General features: G+C 41.8%; 1 protein-coding gene across 17 annotated transcripts in view; it reads right to left on the reverse strand.

Annotated features, from left to right (window-relative positions):
* The window catches only part of LOC311596594 (uncharacterized protein), a 167,015-nt gene that overhangs the window by 127,220 nt on the left and 13,624 nt on the right, over positions 1 to 26,171 (reverse strand). For 11 of the 17 annotated variants that reach the window (XR_014778889.1, XR_014778890.1, XR_014778891.1 and 8 more), the window contains exons 1-2: positions 13,797 to 13,889; positions 3,258 to 3,370 (exon numbers count right to left, since the gene is read on the reverse strand). Coding sequence is in view for 6 of the 17 variants with exons in the window: in XM_084780202.1 (XP_084636328.1) it covers positions 483 to 553; positions 3,258 to 3,370 (184 nt within the window). In the remaining 11 variants the exon portion in view is untranslated. Of the gene's footprint in view, positions 1 to 482; positions 554 to 3,257; positions 3,371 to 12,895; positions 13,049 to 13,796; positions 13,890 to 26,171 lie in introns of those variants that run through there. The other 6 variants (XM_084780205.1, XM_084780206.1, XM_084780204.1 and 3 more) reach the window with 2 other exon arrangements.

Genomic DNA, 26,171 nt, shown 5'->3' on the forward strand with positions numbered 1-26,171 from the left:
CTCAACACTACAGAAGCTACACAGTGCAGCATCCCTTAAAATTCCAATGCTTTCTGGGCAAAATCAAGAGGATCATAAATTCAAAGCCATCCTTAGTTACATAGTAAATCCAAGGATACCGTGGGCTACATGAGGCCCTGTTCTTTAGAGAGAGAAATACAGGATTTCAAAGTAATTTTAACTTGTTTTTAGCTCTCAGAAAGCTGAAGAGATGGCTCCGTGGTTAATTGCAAACACTGCTCCTGAAGACGACCAGAGTCCTATTCCAACAATCCACATTGATGTTTTGCAATTACCTGTAATCCCCACTCTGCAGGCACTAGTGCTCACATGCACATACATACACACTTACACATTACACATAACTAAAAGTAAACTAAATATTCTTAAAAGATAGTTTCCTTTAGCTTCCCACTAGCTATCAAGTCCCCATTCTTAAGCTTTCCTTGCAACTGATGTAAGTCATTACAGAAGTATACCACCTTGAAGGGTCTACGCACTCCAGCCCTTCTGTTATTTGCTATTTTCCATTTGCTGGCATCTTCCAGCATCCCTAGTAAAAGCAATGAGACAGTCATTCAAAGTGCCAGCACCACGCCTCGCCAGCAGGAGCAGCTCCCTAAACCACAGTGCAGCAGGATTTCCCATCCTGAAGCTCCAATCCCCACCATGAGTGATGTCTCAAAGAACGGATGTCTAACCTCCTCAGAAGCTTTTTTCCTTGAGAAGTTACTGGAACACAAGAGTGTCTTGTCTATGGTTGGTGAACCAGCCCAAGACATGTGACAGCCTTCACCACGGACACTGACAAATCACTTTCATTTTATTTTTCCCCTCACTCCCTTTTGCCTGCACTGACTGTACCCTCTCAGTCCCATGTGCTCTCTGTATAGTGTGTGTTGCAACTTTTCAGTCCTTTGTTCTCTCCCACGCTGCTTCACCTTAAGGAATATGCAGGCAAGCAGTGCTACTTGCATTATTTCAACTCCATCACAGGTCCCAAGAGGAAGAAGGGCATAGTCAATTTTCAGTAAACATTATTATCAAATAATAGGGTTTAGTTTTTACTTGTGAATGCTTATTATTTTTATTAAATAAACAATTGTATTTTTAAAAAGAAAATATATGAAGCTATTGTAATCATTTTCATTTAATAGATGATAATGGGAGATCTGCTCTTACACGGCTCCATGAGTTCTATCTTGTTCTTGCTCCTTTTGCTACAAAAAAGGTAGCGCTCCTCCAAATCTACGTGTCACGTGACCTACCTCAATACCTTTTGGAGGATCATAATTAAACTAAGAATACATTAATAGGCAGCCCACAGTCTCCTTCATGCACAAACATAGTCTATTTAGGGAGATATATAAGACAGAAAAAAGTGTGGAAATGACATTGGATGAGTACAGGGTCTCTAGGGACCATAATACTGTGGTCTCCTAAACTAGCTATGCCAAGGCTTTCTGGCACTGAGAGTCAGTGATAGAAGTAGGGAGACAAAACACACCAGGCAAGGGAGCAGTCCAAAGATCCTGAGATGAGCAAATAATGTTCAAAAGCTACAGTAGTTCAGAGTTTCTAGAACTAGGTCAGATCTTGAAGAACTTTCTAAGCTCCACTAAAGAGTGAAGACATTGCCCTGAGGTGATGATAAAATATCAGAGCCACTGAAATGAGAGAATGGCATGAGCAGACACAAAGAAAGTGCCAGTGAGCACAGAGGTGAGTGCTGGAAAGAAGCCCAGGGGAACTGAGAAAGGGCTGAGGGATAAGAAGACCCGTGAACAAACAAGAGAGGATTTGTTTATGGAATACTGTTAAAATGTTTCTAAAAATAATTGTGTGTGTGTGTAGAAACCACTAGCGATGTCCACAAAAATAACTGTTAGTGCCAATAAACTCAGCAAGTTAGATACAAAATCAACATATTCTATACACTAAAAAAAAAGGTTACATTTCTATACACTTAACAAATAACAACCCAAAAGCAAATAATAAAACAAATAAGTGTATTTTAAAAAGAAAAGGAAAATTGAAAATAAACTTAACCAAGGAGACACAAAAGACTTAACATCCTAAAAAAAATCCCAGAAAGAAACCAAAGACAGCTTGTCAAAGGAAATATATCTCATGTTCATAGAGTAAAAGCTTCAATGATTACTAACATGTAAATTATTACCCACATTAAATATTACAGATTTAATGTGGTTGCTATCAATATCAGAATCTCAATGGAATGCTGTACAGAAACAGAAATTTTCATTTTATATGTCAGAAGGAAATTCAAACAGCTGAGACAATTTTGAAGAAAACTGAAAGCCTTACACTTTCTAATTTCCAAACTTACCACAAAGCTATAGAAATCAAACAGTGTGGGACTGCCACAAATATGAGAGCAAAGACACTGTGTACATGATGTACATGCTGGTGTACATAATAAACTCATAAACTGTCACACATGTGGTTGAATAATTTTAGACCAGGGTGCCAAGACCATTCAGTAGAAATATGGAAGACTTTTCAAAATATAGTCCTGAGAATAAGAGACTGTGGAGTATTGAGCCCTAAATGGGACATATATATCACTCCATCTATGCCAAGGCTTGGGAATATTCTTCTAGGAAAAGGGGGCAGAAATATTACAGGAGCCAGTAATGACTCAAGTAAACGTTTTCCCAGACATAATAGGGCAGTCACACACATAAACTGACAGTAACTGTGACATCATGCACAGGACCTACACCAGCTCAAACCAGAAAAGAAAAACCCCAGCTTGGAAAGGAAGAGTACACCAAACCCAGCTCCTAACTGAGAAGCTACTAGCCACTGACAGCTTTTAGGAAAAGGTGAGGGGCTTCCCTTTAAGTGTGCAACCCCAGTCTCCGCTCCCTAAAGTAGTTAGGCAAAACAAACTGGGTTCTATGGGTTTAAAGGAAACAAAGATGATGAAAATCAGAAGTTGGTTAGATAGCGAAGTGAAGGTGGAGAGTGTTGGTCTGGGAGGAGTTGGATCAAAATATACTCTATAAAATTTTCAAAGAATTAATAAAAATAAATAAGTATTATAGTGCTGAAGAAATATCCATGGGGGGGGGGAGGGGATGAAGTTGGAATTTTTTCTTTTCTGGTTTGAGTTTGTGCAATCTTATTCTTGTTTTACACTTTCATTTTCCAATTCATGGCTGCTTGGTCCCATGGAACCTGAGGTGAGGCCACACATCAGAGTGGGGAGGATGCGATGGGGAAAATTGGCTCACCTCCAACATCCAGGAAGCTGACAGAAGAGAAAGTGCTGAGGACAGCATACATCCTTCCAGGATACCCAGCGGCCTCTTCTTCCAGATACACCCCACCTCCTGGTTTCCACCACCTGAGACCAACATTACCAAATCATGAGTCTATGAATGGCTAAACCGTTGACTAAGTCAGAGCTCTTATGATGTAACCGTTTATCAATGCATTTGTCTAAGCATGTCATTGGGAGCAAAGCCACCTGGGCCCTCAGGAGACACGTTACATCTAAACCACAACCCCCAACAGAATTGAAAGCAAGGTCACGGAAAATACCTACATGGTCATGTTCACCATCTCAGGGCCCATGATAACCAAAAGATGGTAGAGAAGAAAATAAACAAGTGAGGAAATGGTAGAGTATTAAAGACGACAGAAACTCTGACACATCCTGCGGACATTCTGCTAGGCAAAATAGGACAGTCACAAAGATAAGCACTGCCTGGTTCCACATCTATGGTGTACTGAATATACGGAAACAGAAAGCAGAATGGTTGCTAGGCACTGGAAAGGAGGAGAGCCGTAGCTTAATGAGCATAGTTTCAGTTTTCCAAGATGAAGAATTCTGGAGATTGGCTGCAAAGTAATGCGAATGCGTTTAGCACTGCCCAACTGTGCACTTAAACATGATTAAGAGGGTAAATTTCATGTCGTGTGTATTTTAGCACAATTTTTAAAAACTGTAATGCCTTTGAGGAAAATTTTATTTCAGAAAGAATGCTGCTGGTGCTCGGTTTTGCTTCTAGATCACAATGCCGGGTCATTTTCTTCTCTTGTGCGATGTTAGGCGTCTTGCTAACCCCCTCCTCAGAGTACACAGAGGGATGGGCATGTCTGCCCAATAAAAGTAGAACCTAAGGTCTTCATCACCACAGCTAAGAGCCAGTCATACAGGATGGCTTCAGTCTTCCCAACAAGTAAGTCAGTAAGCCCTCTACGAGTCCAGTGGTTTGGATGTGAAATCTCTCTCGTAGGCTTATGTATTGAACATTCAGTCCACAGACGTTAGTGTTCTTTGGGAAGATTGTGGAACCCTTAAGAGAAATAGAGCCTTGCTGGAGGAAGCGGATTTCGGGATTTGTAGCTCAGCCCAACTTCTTGCTTCTGCAGCCATGCCTTCCTGGCAGTGGCTGTGTCTCTCTTTAAACTATAAGCAAAAAAAGAACCTTTTCTTCCTTTAAGATGCCTTGTACCATATATTTTGTCACATAAGTAACTAATAAAATCCCCAAATTTGAGATTCCACAGTTGCCCTTGCTATGCATATCATGATAGAAGTGAGATTGGAGCTGAGATCCTGAAAACAGTTTGCCCCTGACCAAAAGGAACAAGGCCTTGAGCTCAGCATCTTCCATCAGCACAACTTCCTCCCAATGCCTCATCTCCATCTTCCAACCAAAGAAGCAAGACAGAGGAGAGGACCAAGGGATAGACATCCATGGACCTGTGTAGTGTATTCTCAATGGAAGCTAGTAGGTAAATGGGTTCATCTGGCCCAATATTCTGGAATAATAGCTTCCACTTCACTGACCTGCACTACCCTCATTTCCCTCTGCAGATCCAGGGAGAAGCCAGAAGACCCTATGTATACCCTGACATCTCTCACCGACTTTATGAAGAAATCTACTCCAAAGTCTCATCAGAAGCTTGCTGTTGACAGGCACTGGGGCTGGGTTTGGCTGAGGTTCCCTTGACCCTAATGAGATATCAGTTTCAATCAGACTTGGCTACTGCCTAAGTTGAAAGCTGGACAACATACCCTGACAGACTCCGCAATGGGAAGTTGGCTCCAGGAAGGAACAGGAAGTGTGTAGAGAACACAGGTCTGGCCAGGGATCAGCAGCAGCAAGGAACTGAGTCTCCTTTGCTCAGCCATCTTTTGTATATAGAAACTGATCGTAATGGACTGGGAACATGTAGATACGCACATGGAAGGAATTCCCAGACCTGTCTTGAGGTGTGAGAGTATTAACACAGGCTGCCTGGACTAGAAAAGACCTGATTGAAGACAAGCAGAAAAAAAACACAGCAAAGTTTCTGAAATAACTGGGATTCTGACAAGACAGTTTCAACTCTATTTCCGAACTTGCTGGCAGAAGGGCCCCTTGCCCGGTGCACACTCTCCCTACTAGCACGTGGTCACCAAGAAAGGAATAACTCTTAGCAGTGAGGATTCTGATGGCCACCTCATGGGCTTCTTTGCTATATTCATTTGTCTTCTGTTGTTGTGATCAATGCCATGACCAAACAGCAACCTAGTTTATTTCATCTTCCCGCCTGCGGTCAGTCCATCACGAAGGAAAGTCAAGGCAAGCGCTCCAGCAGGACCCTGGAGGCAGAGACTGAAGTAGAGACCATGCAGGAATGGTGAACACTGACTTGCTTTTCCTGGCTTGTTCAGATACCTTTCTTATACAGCCCAGGCTCACCAGCCCAGGGATAGCTGAGTCTTCCCGCATCAACTAGCGATTTTTTTCCTTTTTTTTTTTTTAATTTTTAATTTGTTTACTTTACATCCCTATTGTATCCTCTCCCTCATCATCTTCTAATCCCACTCTCCCTCTCTAATACTTTCTTCCTCCCTCCCCTAGTCATCAGAAATGAGAGCCCTCCTCCCCTACCATCTGACCCCAGCCAATCAAGTCTCATCTGGACTGCCTGTATCCTCTCTCCTCTGTGGCCTGGAAAGGCCACCCCACCAGGCGGAAGTGACCAATGAGTGGGCACCAGAGTCCATGTCAGAAGTAGCCCCTACTCTCCATATTATTGGGATCCACAAGGAGACTGTGCTGCCTATCTACTACATCTGAGCAGAGGGCCTAGGTCATCGCCATGCATGGCCCTTGTTTCGTGCAGCAGCCCCCATCCTCCGACTGGATTTACTGGCTCCATTGGTCTCCTTGTGGAGCTCCTGGCAACTAGCAATTTGTAAAATGTGTCATGAACATGGTAGCAGGCCTAGTCTGATGTGGTTGGCAGTCCCACTATCCAGAAGGCTCAAGCCTGTATCAGGTTGAAGAAAGAAAAAAAAACTAGCCAGCACTGTTGCTGTGGGCTAAATGTGCCTAAGGAAGAGATGTCTTTACTTACACAGAAGAGTAGCCCACAGCTGGACAGCCTCAAGAGCCCACCGTGTGCACACAGAAGCTGGGAAATAACAAGGTAGACTGACTCCCCTAGCCAGGGATCCAGAAAAAGGCTGAGCATTTTATACTTAGCATAATTTAACACTGCTGATTGAGAACAGTCAAGACATTTCTCACAACCTTCCAGATGCTACAGAAAAACATACCATCTTCTTCTAGATAATGGCGCACACACACACACACACACACACACACACTATACATATATATATATACTCTACCACATGGCTAAGAAGACCACATAGGTGGTTTTCCTTTTATGTTGCAGCCTCCACCTCACCCCAGGTGATGGAGACTTATTGAGGACCTTTTGGGAAAGGCAGATCTTTTCAACAGGCTGGTATCACTAAACTAATTCTAGAATTGAAAGCAAATTCACATTATAATGAACATAGCATCCCCAGTGGAGCCAGGAGGAGAATCAAGAAACACGTCAGGCAAGAGAGTAAAGATGTTAGACTCTCTCATGTGTCTGTGGGGTTTTAGGCCCAGAAAGGACTGTCCTCTACGCAGTTAGAATCTAAAACAAGGGCTGCCTGCCAGCCTGGGTCACAGGGCCACTTAGGAGTGGCTTTCTGAAGAACTGGGTTCAGAATCGATTAAGCAACAGGGCTATATATTGACCATTTTAGATTTTATAGAAAAGGAGAAAAAAATAATCCACTATGAAAATGAAATTCTGTCAGTAACCCCAATAGGCTTGCCCACCAACTAACGAGAACAAGGTAAATTTGAGCTCAATTTACTCGGATGGATCATAAAACTTTCAATTATGGCTGCATTATTTGTTGCTATATGGTTGAAAGATTAGGTGACAATATGCAAAAAATAGTTTCTTCATATTATAATATTTAGTAATGTCATTTTATTTTTTATATGTTTCATTAAATTGTTTTGTGGCTTTATTATCTACCCAGATGCACAGCCCAGAAATACAATTATTCAGATTTAGAAGCAATAAAATTTGGCATGCATTTTCTCGTATTCAGAATTCCTGCATGTTAAAAAGAAATTATAGCATTCTTCCCACATTGCACTGCTCTGAGGCCCTCACAGACCCATTCATTAACCAAAGGCATTACAGAAAGCACACCATTTAGGTTAAAGGGCCCTTCGGATAACAGATATGCATGCACGGAGCAAATATTTCACTGTAGCCCCGCCTTTTGATTATGACAATAATAGAGGCGATGGATTCGTGCTCGCTGTAATGTGCAGCTCTGTGATGGGTCCATGAAGTGCTGAAACTCCAGTTGCAAAGCATCACACAGAGAAAGCACAATGACAACAAAACCATCTCCAACTAAGGGGAAAAAGGAGGCTCACTACTGGGAGAAAAAAGTGGCGGCTTTCTGGGGACTTGTGTTTCAGGTGAGCTCTATAAGATGTCAGAGTCCTGAGCATACTTCCAGGGCACCGAAATACTAGATATGACTGTTGGAGTTCAGGGACAGTGGTCCCTCTGCTCAGAAATATACTTCCACTGAAAAGCCACAATTCTTTTTAATCTCTACTAAAATATAAAGATATACCTTAGGGTTCCTCATCTGCCGTTAGCACTCTAATGTATGTTGATCCTATAATTATTTGAGATCATAGAAACAAAATATATATCATATATGATGGAGAATTTGCTCAGCCACTAAAAGCATGCACTGCTCTTGCAGAGGACTCAAGTTCAGTTTCCAACACCCACGTCATGGGGTTCACAATCACCTCCAGGGGATACAACTCCGTTTTCTGGCCTCCATGAGCAACTGCACTCACACACACATACCCACCCACAGACAGACATCCAAACATATACTTTTAAAAATAAATTTTGAAAATGTTACTTTCAGACTATGTGTGTAAAGTGTGTATGAAGCACAAATTTTGTTTAAACTGGGATTCTGCCCCCAATATATCTCAATCTATATATATGAATATGTCAAAAAAAATCCCAAACCCAACCTCTTCTAATCTCACACAATTTTCTACAATGTGCCCAATAGGAAAAGAGCTGATATAAAAAGCATGCAAAGAACTGCTGTAATTCTATTTTTTAAAAAAGCAAACAAAATAATAGAGAGAAAAAGCATGGGCAATAATTTTGCAGAAGACTCATATGAACAGTAAACATTTGAGATCATATCAAAGAAATGCAAAATGTGCTACCACTGGTAGCCATTTTACTGTCGGAATAAGAAAGGCAATATCATGAAGTGTTGGGGACAACATAGAGACACGGGAGCACCCAGTGAATAAGAAACTTGTAAGCTCCACTGAAAAAAGAATTTAACATTATCAGCACATACAGGGGGAGGAGGTCCCCCTCAGTCACAGTCATAGGGGAGGAGAGTAAGGGGAAAAATGGGAGGGAGAGAGAGGGAAGAATGGGAGGATATAAGGGATGGGATAACAATTGGGATGTAAAACGAATAAATTAATAAAACATATTTTAAAAAAGAATTTAACACTGTTTTACAAAGTTAAATAGTTATATACCCTATAATGTCATACTCCACTTATGGGTGTGTACTCAAGAAAAAAAAACTTCCAAATGTATATTACACTATGGAAGCAGAAAAGTGTTTGCAGTACCATTTTCAGAAATAAGAACCTTACATTCCAAATGAGTACATAAATTCTAGTGTGCTCCACAGTACGCTATTGTGAGGCATTCAAAAGCAATGAAGCTTGGCCACACACAACACACTGACTGACTCTCACCAATACAATATGATTGAGATTAGAAGCTGGATGATTTTTCTTCTAAAAAAATTTTTAATAACTACACAATATAGTGTTCGTAATGTGCTTACATGGTAAGGCTGTGTTCTAAAGCTGATGATGGGGACAAGATGTGAAAATTTTATCCACTTTCCTCGGGGTAGCAAGCAACAGACCACGGAAGCTGCAAGCGGAGGAGCAGGCAAGTTCCCTGCTGCTTCCTGCAGCTCCTGACAGCATAAACACCCATACAGAAGAAAGGAGGGCCCACCTACAGACTGTATTGAGGAGGTATTAGGTAAGGAAGCTTAACACTACTGAAAGCCCTGAAAATGTTGTGAGGTAACAGCATTCATGCTTGTTTGGCTTGTGGGGGCAGTTCATCTAAACACAGGAAATGTAATGCAAGTTTCTCTCAGACAAGCAATTAAAAGTCATATTATTATTAAAATGATGTTCAAGACATTTCAAGGCCAAAAATCTCATTTATCAAAAAGACTGGATGGAATGAGGAGTTGATCGGTTGAGAAATTACTTACTGCACAAACACACGGAGCTGCGTGTGGGTCCCCACCACTACATAGAAGCCAACCATGGCACCGTGAGCCTGTAATCCCTACAGCTGGGAAGACAGGGATAGGAAGATCCTGAGGGCTTGCTGAACCACTAGTCTAACCAATCACAGACCCCAGGTTCAGTGCAAAACCCAAAATCAATAAATAAAGATGCTGACTTCCGGCTTCCACATACATGCACATATTCACACATATCCACTACACACACAACCTCTGTGTTTGTGTATGTTAATGTGTGTGTATCTGTGTGTGTTTTTGTGTATAGGTCCAGTGATGTGAGAAAAGGAAAGAAAAGGTGATCTAGACTCAGCTGATATATCTTACTTGCAGGGTGGAAAAAAAATCCCCTTAGAAGGAAAGCAACAGAGGGTAAGCAAGAGAGAATACTGTGTGCATGGTATTCTGCTGTCGCCACTGTGTTTCAGATGTACTTGGTGAGCAAAAAACATCCCTCATGTGTAACTAATGTATTACCTCAGCCAAGAACAACTGACCCATGGGGAATAATCATATCTAAAAGCAACATTCCTAGACCTATGTCTTCCATCAACTGGAATAACTTTAGATCAGCAACTGTACCCTGATGAACCTTCTCTTTCTCATCTCCAAAATAGGCAATGTGAGGAGGAAGGAAAAAGGGCTGAGATACTCTGAGACTGGTTGACCTTTTTTCCTATTTAGATCCCAGGCAGGACAAAGGTAACCTCAGCAGAAGGGTCTTTACTGGTGTCATCCAAGGATCAGAACACTAAATGGGATATCAGTTCCTAGCTGACTGATTACACATAGCCTACAGGCACAGCCAACTAAAAGGCTTCTGTAGTGCAGTGCTTTAAAAAGCAGGATGCGAGCATCTTCCCGTGGACCTCCTTGTTACCCAGTTTCTTTGAGTCTGTGATTTATAGTATGATTATTCTGTACTACATGGCTAATAACCACTTATAAACAAGTACATACCAAGTAAGGACACAGAGGGGACAAGAACTCCACAAGAAGACAAACAGAGCCAACTAACCTAGACCTAGGGGGCTTATAGAGACTGAAGCACCAACCAAAGAATGCCCGTAGACTGGACCTAGGCTCCTGACACATACGTAACTGATGGGCAGCTTGGTATTCATGTGTGTCCCCACAAGTGAAGAGAGGGCCATCTCTGACGTGGACTCAGTTGCATACTTTTAGATCACTTTCCCCTAGCTGGGCTGCCTTGTCTGGCTTCAGTGGCAGAGGATGTGCTTAGTCCTGATGCAGCTGGACGTGTCACAGTGGGTTGGTAAGGGGAAGGCTCCCCTTTTCTGAGGAGCAGAAGAGGGAGGCAAAGGGGGAGAAAGTAGGAGAGTAGGACCGGGAGGAGGGGGATGCATTCAGGATGTAAAGTGAATATATATTCAAAAATTTTTAAAAAGCAAGATGATGCAAATCCTCACTTTAATAAATATCTCTGCTACCAATAGTTAAAATACTTAAGAGAAGTGATTCTCTCTCTCTCTCTCTCTCTCTCTCTCTCTCTCTCTCTCTCTCTCTCTCTCTCTAAGTAAAGTGCTTCTCTTGCAAGCAAGAGGGGAATAGGGTGAAAGCAGGAGGGAGGGAGGGAGGAACAGGAGGATACAAGTGATGAGGTAGCAATTGAGTTGTAATCTGAATAAATTAATAAAATAAGAAAAAAGAAAAAAGAATATAACTTATATTAAAAAATGAAAAAAAGAAGGTTCCATCCCATCAAGCCCAGATTTAAAAAAAAAAAAAAAAAAAAAAAAACCAGGACTGTTAGTTCCTAGTTATAATCCTAGCACTTGGGGGCAGAGATCTGTAGACCCCTGCAGTTCTTTAGCCAACGTGGTTTACTTGACAAAATTTAAGCTAGTGAAAGACCCTTTCTATTAAACCAATGTTGATGGTACCTAAGGAAAAACACCTAAAATTGACCTCTACCCTTTATATATGCCTACTCACACATATGTACACATACACACACACACACACACACACACACACACACACACACACGCATACACTTTAAGGAGAAACAACTGAAATCTCAAATTTCTGTAAATCAGAAAAAGAATAGAAAATTGAGAGGTTAAGTAAATGCATGTCCCTAGATTCCCAGGTCAGAAGTTCTATTGTCATGAAATCCAGCTTGTGCTGATTAACAAAGCCCCAAGGAGCCTTGTGTGGGATGGAAAATTAACTACCACAATGTGAAATCAGGGCTCAGACAGAGTTCCATCAGAGCAAAAGGAGTCCATGGAAAAATAATAGCCTGCTGTCTGGAGCAAGAACTGTGGGAGGAAATCTGAAAGAAAGTGAAAATATAATCTAGTACCTACTAAGAACTGAGGCTCAAAAAAGCACAGTTGGGCAACTTCAGGAAAGAACAAGAGCCCCAATTACTCCTAAGTAGAAGAAACCCCAACATTCTCATGAAATGAGAAGTTTTCTAGAAAAATATTAATTGCTAAAGTTGACTCAAGAAGAAATAGAAAATCTGATTGACCTCATAATTGCTGAAGAGATGTGATCACTTATCAACATGCTCCACTCCGGAAAAGAAAACCAGCTGTGATCAGATTCAAAGATAAATTACTTAACAAATCTACAAGAAATGGATAATTTGTGCCTCCCTCAAAGTATCTGAGAGAAAGGAATAAATGAAGAAACATTGTCCTGCTCACTTTGTTGATAGTAAAATATGGCAGCAAAAGTGATGAAGTGATAAACCATTCTCATGAACACAGAGGTGAAAATCCTAACTAAAATACAAGCAATGGGCTAGGGGTGTAGCCGACTCAGTCGAGGGCTCGCTTAGTGTGCATGAAGTCCTGGCTCAGTCCTCAGCACAGTGTAAACAGAGATCGATGTGAATGCCCAGTTACCACAGCACTTCAGAAGTGAAAGTAGGAGGATCAAAAGTTTAAGAACATCTTCAGCTACACGGTGAGTTCAAAGTCAGCCTGGACTACTCAAGACTGTTTAAAAGACGTATAAGGTAAGTAAATGTAGACATGATTTTTATATGGGATATTTTTATGAAACTTGTGATTTATATATTTGTTATATAGAGATATATAATTTTTTTAAAAAAGGAGGAAACAGAAACAAAAATAGATATTTCAGCTCAGTAAAGAAAGGTTCTACTGGACACTGTAGGCTAAGAGTTGCAATACCCACCTAGCAGCTTGTCCACCATGGCACAGCATGTGATGCCCCAGAGAAAACACAATGGGACAATGACAGTAGTGGGCTTGATCCTGATACTCAGTCCCCCATGCCCTTTTTCCTGTCCAGAAGGCGATCGAACATGGGGATGGGAAGAATGACTACCTGTGCCCAGAAAGACCCAAGGATGAGCTAATACAGAGGTAACCAGGAAATTACACATGATATTTTCAATAGTATAGAAAAATGTTGTACCTCATGTCGTTGCAAGTAATAACATTATGATTAAACAACAATACAAGAGCTGGAAAAGGGAGTACTCAAACTATCTTTGCTTTTAGTCTAAGTTTACAAAAGCTACAGATACTATCCGCACGCAGAACAAAGTTAAGTCATCTTTTGTTTTGGGGGGTTTTGTTGTGTTTTTTTTTTAATTTCTTTGTTTTATATGTCTTAAAAGTGAGGTGCCTTCATCATAATGTGATTCCATACATCCACTGAAAGTGTGTAGAGTACCTTTTTCTAGAAGGAATAATTTTTCATATGGCTCTAGATAAGACCATTGTACAACTGAGATAGACTCACCAAGGACTTCTTGATTTATTCACAAGTAGTAATCTTTAAAAGCTAGTAATGAATACTTGAAGAAGTAATAGATGGAAATTAAAAGCATTTTTGTTTTGTTTATGTTTTTGTTTTGAGATCTGTTTTCTCTACATATCTATGGTTGTCCTAGAACTCACTATGTAGACCAGACTGGCCTTGAACTCACAGGAATCTGCCTAGCTCTGACTGTCAAGTGCTGGGATTAAAGGCATGTGCCACCACACCAAGATTCAAAAGTATAAAGTTCCTAAGAACAAAAAATGTCTAGAGAGATGGCTCAGTGGTTAAGAATACTGGTTTCTCTTACAGAAAACTCAGGTTCCGTTCCCAACAACCTTAAAGTGGCTCACAAATTCCTGTAACTCCAGTTCCAGGAAATTTAGTGATCTCTTCTAGTTCCTACAAAAAAATCAAGCATGCACTCAATTCACAGACATGCAGGCAGGCAAAAAATTCAAAAATAAAAATAAATAAGTCTTTTTTTAAAATAATAAAAATTTTTAAATCCACAAAGAAAATTTCCAAAAAGTTAATGAAATAAACTAAATAAAATAAACCACTATTATCCTTGTTGGAAATCACATTAAAATATATATAATCAATGTCATTAAATATATAAATTCAGTACAATTACAATTCAATTTTGTATGGCAATTTTTTCCAATGAGGCTATACCAGATGGGCCCAAAGTCTACAAGAAACTGTAAAAAGGCCAAAATCATTCAAAACAGTTTAAAATCAAGACACACGTTAGTAAAACCATTACATAACATATCACAGTGACTCATCAAAAAATTTAAAATAGAGTTATCATATAATCCAGGATCCCTTTACTAGTGTAGACCCAAAGAAGCCTAAATTGATGTAGCAAAGAGATACATGCCACCATTGTGTTTATAGCACCACTAGCTACAACAGGCAAGATTTGGAATCAACTCAAATATCTATCAGAGATGAATGGTAAAGAATACATCATAGCCACCCACAAACACACACACTCAGAATCTTCTCACCTAACCTCTGGGTCTGTGAAAGCAATGTATAATGAGATGATCATTACATCTTGACAATATACTGCGGTCTGAAAGGCAAAGGTCTTAACCCTGGAAGTACATGAAGTCTCCCTGCAGCCAAAAATGGTGGCCAGATCCCAAAAGGCGGGCCTTGGGCAGGAAGGAGAATAGGGTTCTTCATGGAGCTTCATTTTATAGGTACTATTTTTCAATGAATCAGGATGCTTGGGGTAATCTCTAGGGTAGCTGATGCTAAAGAGATGCCACCCGTAGAGACTGGCTGGGAGAGAGATAAGACAAATACCACCATTCCCAGAAACTAAGCCATAAATGCTACAGCATACGGGATGTGCTATTTCCTCCCTGGGTTTGCTTTTCTCTACTTTTTGGTAGCATTGGTCTCCTCTGCAATTTGTGCAGCACACAGATGAATGAGTTACTGTATTATGACAGAACCATGAGGTATTAAGAGGGTAAAAACTTAATCCATCGGACAGTAATTCAATAGAGTGCTTGTCAGGTTATAAAGAGAACCATAGTTTTGATCTCTAGCACCCATGCAAAACACTGGAAGAAGTAATGTGTGCCTATAATCCCAGTGCTAGGCAGAGAAACAGAAAGATACCTAGCAGGTTTCTAGGACCTTCTAGATCCTTCTATTTCCCATTCTCCCATGCTTTTCTCACCTAAAGTCCCAATAGGATGTCCTCCCCTCTGCCTCACTTTCCTGGTAAGTGAAGACTTTCATGGGACATGCCCCTTGGGTTAGTGTCCAGATATAAGTGAGTATATACCATTTGAGTCTTTCTGCTTCTAAGTTAACTCACTCATTATGATCATTTCTAGTTCCATCCATTTGTCCACAAATTTCAGGAATTCTTTGTTTTTAATAGCTGAGTAGTATTCCATAGTGTAAATGTACCACAGTTTCTTTATCCATTCTTCTACTGAGGGACACTTAGGCTGTTTCTATGTTCTGGCTATTATGAATAAGGCCGCTATGAACATGGTTGAGCATACGTCCCTGTTGTGTGGTGGAGCATCTTCTGGGTATATTCCAAGGAGTAGAATAGCTGGGTCTTGAGGAAGCCCTATTCCCATTTTTCTGAGATAGCACCAGATAGATTTCCAAAGTGATTGTACCAGTTTGCATTCCCACAATCAATGCCCTCTTTCTCCACATCCTTGCCAGCATGTGGTGTCGCTTGAATTTCTTATCTTAGCCATTCTGATGGGTGTAAGATGGAATCTCAGAGTGGTTTTGATTTGCATTTCTCTAATGACTAAAGACATTGAGCATTTCTTTAAGTGTTTCTCAGCCATTTGATATTCCTCTGTTGAGAATTCTCTGTTTAGTTCTGAGCCCCATTTCTTAATTGGGTTATTTGGTTTGGTGATGTTTAATTTCTTGAGTTCTTTATATATTTTGGAAATTAGACCTTTGTCAGATGAAGGGTTGGTGAAGATCTTTTCCCAGTCTGGAGGCTCTCTTTGTTCTGAACACTTTGTTCTGCCTTACAGAAGCTTCTCAGCCTCATGAAATCTCATTTGTTAATTGTTGACCTTAAGGCCTGTTGGTGTTCTGTTCAGGAAGTTGTCATTATGACAAGTGGATCTGGGCCCAAGGGTTCTGCCCAAACTATGTCACCAGCCAAGGACAATACATGCAGTAAACTTTGAACTCCTACTCAGATCTAGCCAATGGACAGGACATTCTGCACAGTTGAATGGAGAGTGGGGACTAACTTTCACACGAACTCTGGTGCCCCATATTTGACCATGTCCCCTGGATGGGGAGGCCTAATGGCACTCAGAGGAAGGATAGCAGGCTACCAAGAAGAGACTTGATACCCTATGATCATATACAGGGGGAAGAGGTTCCCCTCAGTCACAATCATAGGGGAGTAGAGTAGGAGAAAGGCAGAAGGGAGGGAGGAATGGGAGGATACAAGGGATGGGATAACAATTAAGATGTAATATGAATAAATCAATAAAATATTTTTTAAGTAAGAAAGATACCTAGCGCTAGCTGGCCTAACGGTCTTGCCAAATCAAATTAGTGACCTCAAGATTCAGAAACAAGACTCTTTCTTTAGTAGAGATGGAGAGAGGAAGACACCTGACTTCTACCTCTGAACTCCACATGAACACATGTGTACACATACCTGAACACACACATTCATACATAAGCACATACATGTACATACAAAACATACAAATTGAAAAACACCTTTAAAAGGAACTTAATCTAACTATCATATTTAAAGGTGAGGTCTTCAAGAAATTATTAAGGTTAAAGAAAATCATCACACTTGAGTAAGAGAGAGCGAGAGGTAAACATAGGGTGTGTGTGTGTGTGTGTGTGTGTGTGTGTGTGTGTGTGTGTGTGTGCATGCGCACACAAGCTTTCTGTCTCTTGCCATGTGGTGCCCTGAGCCATCTTTATCATCTTTATCAGAGTTTATCAGCCAAGAGTCCATCATCAGATGTTGTCCTCAACCTTGGACTAGCATCATGAGCCTAAGTCAACCTCTTTTCACTATAAGTCACTCAGCCTCTGATGTTGTGTTATTGGCAACAGAAAGTAGATTTTTAAACACCTTATCAATTCTTCAGTCAAGTAGTGGTGGAGTACATGGGACTGTGGAGCTAATGTGCATACTTGTCTTATTAATGTTCATATCTCTGCATCAGGATTAATAGAACCACTTTCTGTTCTTTAACTTATAAGGTACAACAAGGATTATAAATATTTAAACATGGAATTACATATCTTCCTATAATTCATGCCCACAAGGTCTCACCAACACTCTTTTCTCCAATAGAGAAACTTCTTGTCCGTTATCAACACTATCAATTAGTTATATTTGTCTGTGTGGCAAACCATCCCAATACTGAGTGATCTGAGACACTAATCATTTGTTATAATCCCCTGAACATATCATACCAGTTAAACCTTGACAAAGCTCAGCCAGGACATTCCCCCAGGCCTCACACATATATGTCACATAGTCCTTAAATGGGTTGTAAGCTTAGGTCAAAGATAGCCTCATTCACAAAGCTGGCAGTTGGTGGCTTTCTTCTCTGGTGACAGAGGTAGCCAGGCCATGCTGGAATATACCTAGCTAGGTACAAGACATTTGTGGTTGGTCAGAGTTCCTAAGAACTGCAGAAGAGGGCCTGGGAATATGACTCAGCTATTACAACCACTTGCTTCTCTTCAGGGGAACAAAGTTTGGTTCCTAGCACCCATGTCAGACAACTTGCAACTGGCTGTAACTTCAGCTCTAGGGGATCTGGTATCCTCTTCCGGACTCCGATACTATCGGCACTCACACTTGCACATACCCACGTACATTTTTTTTAAAATGTCAATGTACAATTTTTCATTAGATCTCTGAGTCCCATTTGGTAATCTATCACTGACCAAAGACAAGTGCATGGCCATCAAGTACATGATTAGGGTGGTGCTGGAACCCAGGTATAAATATGGGGAGATCATTTCAGCCATTATTTCAAACAATTTTCTGTGACAGCTTTGAATAGCCTTGATCTTATTTTATGACTCGGGAATAATTTCCTGTAGGCACACAATGGTCACACACTCACATCACCACATGCACAGAAGGAAGCATTACGTAGTCGCACTCTTTTCTGAAAGGAAATAGGAAAGCAGTGGATCTGGGGCAGAGGGGAGGTGGGGGATTAGGAGGAGGGAGGGATGGGAGGTTGCAGTTGGGATATATTGTATGAGAGAATAAATAAATAAAAATTTTAAAAATGCATGCATATACATGCCACAGTCACATATGCACTCAAGCATTAGCAGAAAACCACAGGAGAAGAAATACATAGAGATTTACATAAAATCAGTCACGTCTATAGGCACCAAGTCCACTTATGAGGCAAGGATTTGCTGTGCACACTCTATTTCATTTTAACTCTCCAAAGTTCTTTGATAAAATGCACCGAGCGTATTTTAGGGAAGGAATCCACTACTCTCAGCCATTCTTTGATACGAAGGGTTAAGTGATTAGAGATGACCCAGGCTGCCAGCTGCAGGCTGGTCTCTGTGGTCTGATTTCTCAAGATGATACAGCTCACTTCCCAGCAGTGATTGCAAGATTTAAATCTAAGTCGGGAGAGAGAAAAATGCAATTCTTAGTACGGTGTTAGTTAGAGCCCAGCTAGAGACAGCATAAGCAATGGCGAGATGGAGCGCACAGAATTGTTTAACCATTTGACTAGACGGGGAACATGGAAAAACATTTCTATGGAGCTTCAGATAACGGGCCTTTCCTAGGTCTCCTGGTCTAGTTCCCTAGGAATCTAAAATGGATGTAAATTCCGAAAAAGATGGGCTTTTTTTAAAAAAAAAAAATGAAGCTCTCTTCACTTTCTACAGAGGCTCTCTGCATCTCTATGCATATATTACCAACAATTTATAATTAATAAGTATTTACATCCATAAATGTTTTAAGTAACAACATTATCAAAAAGCAAGTGCTAAAAATAAGATCGTGTGTATTTCCTTTTCTCCTGAGTCTCTGGTGGCTTTGGGGAGAAAAAAAAATAAGAGCACAACTTTTTTCCTTCTTGTAAGGGCAAAATTTCTATGGAATTTATGGCTGAGCAGACAACCTGAGTTTCAGGTGGGGACTATTCTTCTAAGCTTACTCTATCTCTCTGTAAAGCCTCATCACAGGCGGGTCTGCAGGAGTCCAGCATCATTGTCTAAGCCACCTGTTAGAGTTGACACCTTTCCTTGCTTAATACTGAACACTTCCCTGATACCATCCAGGAATACGGTCCCTTGCTCTGCTGCCCACATCCATTAGCTGCTGATCCACAAGCATCCTTTGCGGAAACACAGTGAGACACTAAGAAAGATCTAAGCAGGTGGGATATGATGCCTGTGACTGGCAAAGACTGTAGCTTGAAGTGGACATCACACCACCAAGCCTGGGGAGACCTAGGGAGCAACTTGGGACTGCCAACTCAAGTACAGGAAGGCTCATGCAAGCAGTTAGGGGGGTGAGTGTAGACCATGCTCTGCTCAGCCCAGGATACCTGAGACACTTCTAGACCTTCCAACCTAGCACACTTTTACATCTTTCATGCTAATTAAAATTATGCCTATCTGCAGACCAGAGCACTCATCAATAAATCAAACCAGAAAAACACAGTCAAGTTTACAAAGAATGTATTCTAATTGTAAGAATTCCAGTTAAGGGCTCGGAAGATGGCTCAATGGGGAAAGTGCTTGCTGTTCAAGCTTAAGGGCTGGAGTTCAAATCTCTAGCACTCAGGTAAATGCCGGGTGGGTGTGCTGGTACTGTAATCCCAGTGTTTTGGTGGGTAGAGACAAGGGATCCCTTAGACCAGACAAATCAGCAACCTTTGGTTTCAAGTGAGACACTGTCCAGGTATAGAAGGAAAAGGAGAAAGCGGTTGAGGAAGATATCTACATTGATCTCTGTTTTCTGCATACGTGTACACACATATGACTATGCACATGGGAGCACATGCAAGCACATGTGAAAACACACACACACACACACACACAGGCATGCATGCTGATTCATTTATTGAGCAGTGCAGCCAGTTTGTTGAGCCTTGATTAGCACTTCAAAACATAAACAAGAAACACACACACACACACACACACGCACGCACGCACGCACGCACGCACGCACACACGCACGCATGCACGCATGCACGCACATGCACATGCACATGGAACCTGGAGCATGAAATAGAAGAAGGGACAATCAAGTTCTGTCTTCATTAGACATTTTATCTGACACCAGAGGAGCTTGATTCCAAAAGTGGTTTCCTGAGCAGGGTCCTTGTCTGCCCCTTCCATTGCTAGATGCTAAGGCTTGTGGGCACTTTTTGTTGGAACACAGTAAAGTATTTAAGAACACAGCAACTTCCCAAATTAAACTTTGTCCTGGTTTAAGCTTCTAAGTCCCTTAGGATCACCAGGTCTAAGTTCTGCCTTATTTATGGCTCGTTTAACAATGACAGGCACTGGAGGCACAAATTTCCTGACTTATGTGTCTCAGCACTTTCAAACTCCCCTTCAGTGGGTGCAATTGCCCACGGGTGTGACACCATACCATTCACACATTCAGACACTTGCATTCAATATGTTTACTTATTTATTTGCTTGTTTGTTTGTTTTACTTTGAAGAGAGGTGTTCAGTGTCAGGGATTTCTTGACTCCATAGGTTCAAGGTGTCACCTCTAAACCACATCTCTTTCCATTGCCTGAGAATGACATGGAAGTTGTCAGGAAGAGTCCAGGAAGTGCCAAGACAGAGTCCTGGGAGTCATTCCCACCACTCCTCTACCCTGGCAGGGTTATTGCCTCACTGTCCTTGCTACCCCAATAAGGGGCTCTACCTCCCCTCCCTCAGGGGGATTCCCTGAGGGCAAAGGACAGATCTTGGGTTGTCTTCTGGGTCTTTATAGGGGAAAGCTAATGAATTTGTTTTGGATGTAAATGTAGGTACTTGGATCAGCTACTGGTACTCTCTCTATCAGCTTGTAAGGTAATCAGGATAGACAGGAAGACATGCCTTGGAAGAAAACCAAGTGGCCACGCACAGGCTGGGCTTGGGAAAGGTAGGATACCTACCCCAACCACTAATGCCTGAAGAAGCACTAATGGAAATAGTGGTATTGACTGATTGCTTGGCTGTTTGTGGTGCTCGGGGTACTATAGCAAGCACTCAGCTGGTGTGATCTTATTTAGCACAGACAATAAAATTATGAGTATGCTATGTTCATCCCAGCTCCACAGATTTGGACTCTGAGGCTCAAAGCAGACAAGAAGCTGGCTGTTGGCATGTATCCTGCAGGTGAAAGAGTCAGGCTCAAATCCAGGCCACCTATTCTTTAGCCTTCCTTCCCACTGCCTGTGAAATTATAGACCCATTGGGTGGGAAAAGACATGTCTATATACAACCACACTTCATAACTCAAATCATTTTGGATCATAGGAAGACATCAAATAGCAACTTATAAATATGTAAGGATCCTAACAAATCCATCCACACACTCCAGCCTCGTCAATCATGCCTCTGAGTGAGAGTGTCCTCTGGAGGGAGATGTAGGTGCCAGACCCCCTCGAGGGGCTGATATTATGGAGTAAAGATTGGCAGAAGAGGGCAAGGAGAAGTGGAGCTCCTAGGAAAGAACTGTCATGAGGGAAGCCACCAGAACATCACGTTCTGTCTTCACAAAGCTCCTCTGCCACTCACAGCTACTCTTGTGGTTGGTTCATGACTCTGCCTCTCACAAGTCAATTGTTGGCAATAGCCTCACGGGGCTTGCTCTGCTCCCAGCCCTCACCACCCCCAAACAGCCTCCCACCAACATTAGATCGTGCCTTGTCTTTGCTCCAACACATGCAGGGATTTCCACCGCCTTCTGATTAAAGTCTAAAATCCTCAGTTCAATTCAAGGACTTTCACACTCAGCCACCACCCAGCCAACCAGATATGTCCTCAGATACTGGCTGCGATACCTCAGGCTTGTGCTGAACTCCCAGAATCTGACTCACCACATCCCAAATGAGTTTGGTCCTCCTGCTTCCCCTGTCTCACTCTTTCCGTCTGCCGGGAACATAAGTCTCTTCTTAGGTTGCCAACAGCATTTGCTGAACACTTTTTAGGTATCAGGCACAATCCTGGCTTGTAAGATCAGCCTTCTTCTTCAACACTTGGTCTAAATGCCACCTTCTGCAGGAGGAGGTGAGAGTCAGTGTCTGAAGAGAAGCAAGTCATCTGAGAGCTAGGTGCGTCCAGGTGTTCGCATTTGGTCTTGTACTAAAGGCTTACCCCACCTTCCTTGGCACTCCCTGCTGTTTGGGGCAGACAGTATGGTACTCTTGGAAGGCAGTATATCTTCAAGACAGAAAGCATGCTGAGTTTCAATCCAGGCAGTTCAGGACTAGTGGGCAGTTCCACCGGTCTCCTTAGCACTTTCTGCTGGCATATAAGTTACAACAAAGAAAGCACACCATCCCCAGTCATCAAAATAATACGAAAGGATGACTTTTCTAAAGCATCTAACTGTTGCAAAGACATAAAAAAAAATTGCCCACTCTCCTGGATAATTCTGATTTATCTCATTTTTTCTGCTGCATACCTATGCAATTAAATAAGGCATGTAAATCCATAATACTGTGCTGTCAGACAAGGGCTATTCAAACCATAATCTTTCCAAAGAAGTATTGGAAATATACTGTTTATTCCTTCTTGAACTCAGATTCTTACCTCTAATATTAAAAATAAAAGCAGGGGTCTACCAGATGGCTCCATAGGGAAGCACGTGCCACCAAGCCCAACAACCTAAATTTCATCCCTAGAACCCAAATGGTGGGAGGGGAGAACCAAGTCCTGCATGTTTTCCTCTGACTTCCACACATTCACAGTGGCAAATGCATGTATACACATACTAAATAAATAAATGTAAAAATTAAAAGACAAAAGTGAAAATACTCTCAAATGCAAACCCTGACCTTTCAGTGAACAGATTAGAAGCCCTTTATTAAATGCCTGATGAATGGAGTTTGCAGTTTGATGACAAATTTAGTGGACAGATTTTTTTTCCTCCATGCATTTATATTCTGGTCTGGAAAACAAGGCTTACTTGGGTTAGTGGGCTCATACTAAAGTAGACAATTAATAAGCAAAGGACAGGTAATATAAAGTATTCATATGAAAGCTGAGACACCAAGTGAGAGTCAAACCCAACAAGTTGGAGATCATCAGGAAAAGGAGCCTTTGCTTCATCTCACCATCTCAATAGGGCATAAGTTTCAAGTCTCAAAAAGGTGTCTGTGTTAAGCCACCTTTGGGTAGCAAGTCCAGAGAGTTTTGAGAGTGAAAGAGACCAAACATGCATGTAATATGTCAAATCCTTTATGCCTTCTGTTTCACTAATTCACTCAACACAGCTCTAGATTGTTTGCCTTGTGCCATTCATATCTGCTTGCTAATGGCAATATAGTGGGGAACAGTGGGACATGGGGCATTTATGAGCAAATGCCATTTGGCATGTGTCCTGTGATCTTTTCCTTGCATGTGCAGATGGAGGTTTGTAGTCAGGTGAGTTGTATTTCTAGGCAGAGTGGGGTGGGAGTTGCAGAGGCAGAAAAAAAATGATATGAAGAACCCTTTCTGAAAACAAACACCCGTTATCATTTCAGATAGGAAGAGGAGTGCATGACAGACAGAGGGGAGGGGGAAAGGCCACACAGAGTTCAGCATCAGAGTCAGCCCTGCCTCCACACCCTCGGGCTGGGACTTGGCATTGTTGCTACCAACAGCAGAGCCAAAAGTGAAAAAAAAAAAAAAAACAATGAAATGAGCCTGCCATCAATGAGGAAGCATCACGCAATGCCAGCTTTTGATTTGGAAAGTGTTCATGAGGCTTTCTTGGCTGAGATATTTAAGACAAAAATAGAAATATTCTCATCAATGATTTATAAGATTTCTTTAGAGAGATGGGGCAGAACCCAGGATAACAAAGAGCAAAACAGCACACCCCTGCTTATCAGTGTGCTGGAGAGCATGGGTCAGGCAAGACAGAGCTCTGTGAGGGTGATCTTTGTTCCTAGCCCAGAAATTACAGCTGGGATAAGCTACCAATTTAGCCAGTCTGAACTTTTAAAAAACCCAGTCAGTTTTTGGACTCTTCCAGTTGTAATTTTATTCTTACCAGGGGTCAAAACCTCCAGACAACTTACCAGAAAGCTAGCTAGACATATATTTCAGAGATTAACAATAATATAATAATAATAATAATAATAATAATAATAATAATAATAATAATAATAATATAATAAGCAACTTCCATTCAGATGAGAGCATCATCCTAAACAGAGATCATCCTCTTTTGTATGCAACCTTTTTCAGAGGGAGGACGAGAACCAAGGAAACACATTTAGAAAATGGAGTGGATAAGCACCTCCCCAAAGTAGGTGAGGTCATTTCACAGTTTTGCAACAAGCTTATTATAAACCCATTGTTGAGTTTGATTTGTTTTCAATTGTGCATGAAGTGGCTCTATCTCCTGGACTCCATGGGAAGCATATGGGATAGGAGTGGAAAAGGCACCTCAGCGCAAGTCCCTGGTGACTCCATGCCTACTCCATTCTGAACGCAGCCCCCCTGCAAGTTTTCCTAAGCCTAAAGCATCATTTGGGTCACCACCATATGGGGGAGGGAGCAGCCTTCAACACTTCATTACTGCCTTAAGTAATCAAGATACCACTGGCTTTTACATCCGGGTATTCTGCCGTCACTCAGTCATGCAGTGAGGATTGGCTGAGCACACCAGTGATCAAGAAAGGCAGAAGCCCACCCTTCTGGGGAATCTACTAGGGGTAGAGAATTATTGGCAAGTAATTAGCAAGTACAATTATGTAAATGACTGTCAAATACAGAATGCCTCAGGGCACCAAAATGCTACACAGCTCTTGCCTGTAAGGTCAGGTAAGAGACACCTCCCAGCAGCCTTGACATCAACAGAGAAGGGACCACTGATTGCCAGTTAACTAGCAAAGAAGTAGGAGTGGGATCCTGGAAGATTCATGGGATGGGAGACGGTGGGATAGCTATAAACCAATGGGGGCAGAGAACATAAGCATATCAATGTCGCAAGCCTTATCCAGAGCAAAGAGAAGGAAGTGGAGGAGGGGGTGCTGAGAGGTTCAAAGAGGAAGGCGAATGGGACCCAACTGGTCCTAAGAAATGAAAGTGGGTGAAAGTGAGCTCTGTCTTGAAGACAACAAGGAGCTGTTGAAGGTAGATCTGGAAGGCCAGACTGTTTTAGAAACTCCATTCTATGACCAGAACCAAGTGTGCATCAGTCAGATACAGTAGGGCCAAGAGTAAAGAGACAATTTAGCCACCTGGCAACCGAGGGAAGCAGAATGAGGGTTAGCAGGAGGAAGGTGAAGGTGGGATGGACCTCTAAGATAGGAGAGAGAATGTGGCCAGGAGAGTTCTTGCTCTGAATTAGATGATTGGAGGCCTCACCAAAACAGGGAGTTCGGTTACTGGGGAAGGGACTCAGTAATGTACTTGCCACACAAGTGTAAGGAGCTAAATTCCAGTGCTCAGAAACTGCACAAATGCCTTGTAATCCCAGCACGCTAGAGGCGCAGAATGTCCCCAGAGCAAACTGGCTACCTAGACTAGATGAAATTGCTGAGCTCCAGATTCATATAGGGGCTCTGCCACTTTAGACCTCCACATACACACACACATGTATTCAAGCTCATGCACATAAACATATGTGTGTGTCCACAGCATATGAATACCCCTCTTTCTTCCTTCCTTTCTTTCTTTCCTCTCTCTCTCTCTCTCTCTCTCTCTCTCTCTCTCTCTCTCTCTCTCTCTCTCTTTCTCTCTCTCACGCACACACATACACACACAACAGCAGCAGCAGCAGCAGCAGCACAGTGGAAGTGATTCTTCGATGGGATGAGCCTGAGTTCCCTCTCATAAAGGATTCTAGAAGTCATGAGAAACAAGAGACTTGATGTGCTCATTCAGACCACCAGTGTATAGAAGATCCCCCTGCCATGTAAGCGGGTAAAGCCTGAGAAGAAGAAAGGTTCAAGAGCAGAACCAGAGTGGCCGCAAAATTTA

Source organism: Acomys minous (genome assembly GCF_964271855.1).
Source record: "Acomys minous genome assembly, chromosome: 4".
Classification (NCBI taxonomy): domain Eukaryota; kingdom Metazoa; phylum Chordata; class Mammalia; order Rodentia; family Muridae; genus Acomys; species Acomys minous.